The 1,773-nt window shown below is 35.1% G+C and overlaps 1 protein-coding gene across 1 annotated transcript; it reads left to right on the forward strand.

The window, feature by feature from the left end:
• Positions 1 to 596: 596 nt before the first annotated feature.
• LOC113346026 (reticulon-like protein B12) lies at positions 597 to 1,768 on the forward strand (the record flags this gene model as incomplete). Its single annotated transcript, XM_026589638.1, has 4 exons — positions 597 to 850; positions 997 to 1,177; positions 1,367 to 1,578; positions 1,755 to 1,768. Coding segments are annotated over exons 1-4 (477 nt in total), but the record flags the coding sequence as incomplete, so codon positions are not given.
• Between the last annotated feature and the right edge of the window lie 5 nt (positions 1,769 to 1,773).

Genomic DNA, 1,773 nt, shown 5'->3' on the forward strand with positions numbered 1-1,773 from the left:
TTACAAAACAAAATTATGGAATAACAAATGAAACTTAAACAATTTTTAAAAATAAAAATAAATGACAAATGAAACAATAATAAAAAAACGAAAACAAATGAAACAACACTACTCAATTCGACCTCCATCTCTTCCAAACTCAGCCCATAGATTCGCTCTGAGATCTTCCCTTAACATGTTATACAAATTTATGTTCTCAATATGACTGGCCATTTGCGCCGATAATTCAACGATAATATCCCTGATATAAAATCGTACCAGTGTATCGGTCCCGGCCGAGATGAACCGATATCCGATATTAACTACATTGGTACATACTAATTCCAATTCCAATCGGTCCAAAAGTGATTCATTTGATATGATTCGTGAATGTTTATTAATAAGGATGTGAAACAAAATAAAATCATTTGGCATTTGCCATTTTGATTCAGGTGAACCAGAACCGAATCGGTGAAATCAATTTCTAGAAGTTTTAAATCGGGTAAAACGTAAAAAGGAAAATATAGGACCAAAGAGGAAAGAAACGAAAAAGAGATGTGAATGAGTAGGTTTGACACTTTTCAGGCTGTACACTGAAACAGCCAACTCCCCACAATTTCAACAAGTTGAAGAGTCCTTTTCTTCTTTCTTTTTTTATTTCTTTTCTCCTCTTTTCACATTTCTTTGCTTTCGCTGAAACTAGAGCTGGAAAATCAGCTCACAATCTTTACTCTCTGATGATCTGTTATTCAATCGACATCATATAATCGATCAGATTAGAGTTTCAGTTCGGATTGTAAAATGAATTCTTCGTCGGATCGATTGTTTGGTAGACAAAGGACTATTCATGAGCTTCTAGGTGGAGGATTCAGTAAGTTTATTCCATTCTTTATCTCATCATGATTCATAAAAAGGATCATCGTTGATTTTCTTATTGCCGGTACTATATCAGAGTTACATAAGAAACTGGATCGAAATTTAGGGAAAAATCTAATGTGTTTCATGTTGTTTATACAGTTGCAGACATAATCCTGTGGAGGCGGCCAAATTTAACTTCTGGATTATTGTTGGTGACATTTGCTGTCTGGATAGTGTTCGAGAAATCTGGTTATACTCTATTATCGCTTGTGTCCAGTGTTCTCCTTCTACTGGTTGTCATTTTCTTTGTCTGGGCAAAATCTGCTTCCATTCTCAACAGGTAATGCAAGCTTCTAATTCGCCCATTTTCTTTCATTAAAAAGCTCAGTATGATTTGGGGCACAATTACCACAATGGTATAACAAGATATCAAAACAAAGTGAACGGAGTATTGCATTTAGTGATTGTATTTTCTGGGGTATCTTTGTTGTACCCTATTCACTAAATTTGTTATGGTTCTCGATTACAGACCACCTCCACCATTACCAGAATTACATATTTCAGAAGAAGTTATGAATGAAGCAGCAGCTATAATACGAAGTCCGGTAAATGCATTTTCTTCTGTTTCTTTGGATATTGCACTAGGGAAGAACTCGGACCTGTTTTTTAAAGTGGCTGGAGCTCTCTTGCTGCTTTCGGTCATTGGTGGTTGGACAGATTTCCTTACATTGGGCTACACCAGTAAGTTTTGTTAGTCTCAATCACGCAATATCCATATCACAACCAACTAGCTCATGAAACATACAATCTATTAAATTCAAAACTGAACAAAAAATTTACATCACCAATGCTTATAGAATTGCATGTCATTCTATTGGTTTATTAGTGTTATGTAACTTATGTTGTTTATCATGCAGGTCTTTTTCTTGTTCTCAC

Source organism: Papaver somniferum, unplaced genomic scaffold, assembly GCF_003573695.1.
Source record: "Papaver somniferum cultivar HN1 unplaced genomic scaffold, ASM357369v1 unplaced-scaffold_8591, whole genome shotgun sequence".
Taxonomy (NCBI): domain Eukaryota; kingdom Viridiplantae; phylum Streptophyta; class Magnoliopsida; order Ranunculales; family Papaveraceae; genus Papaver; species Papaver somniferum.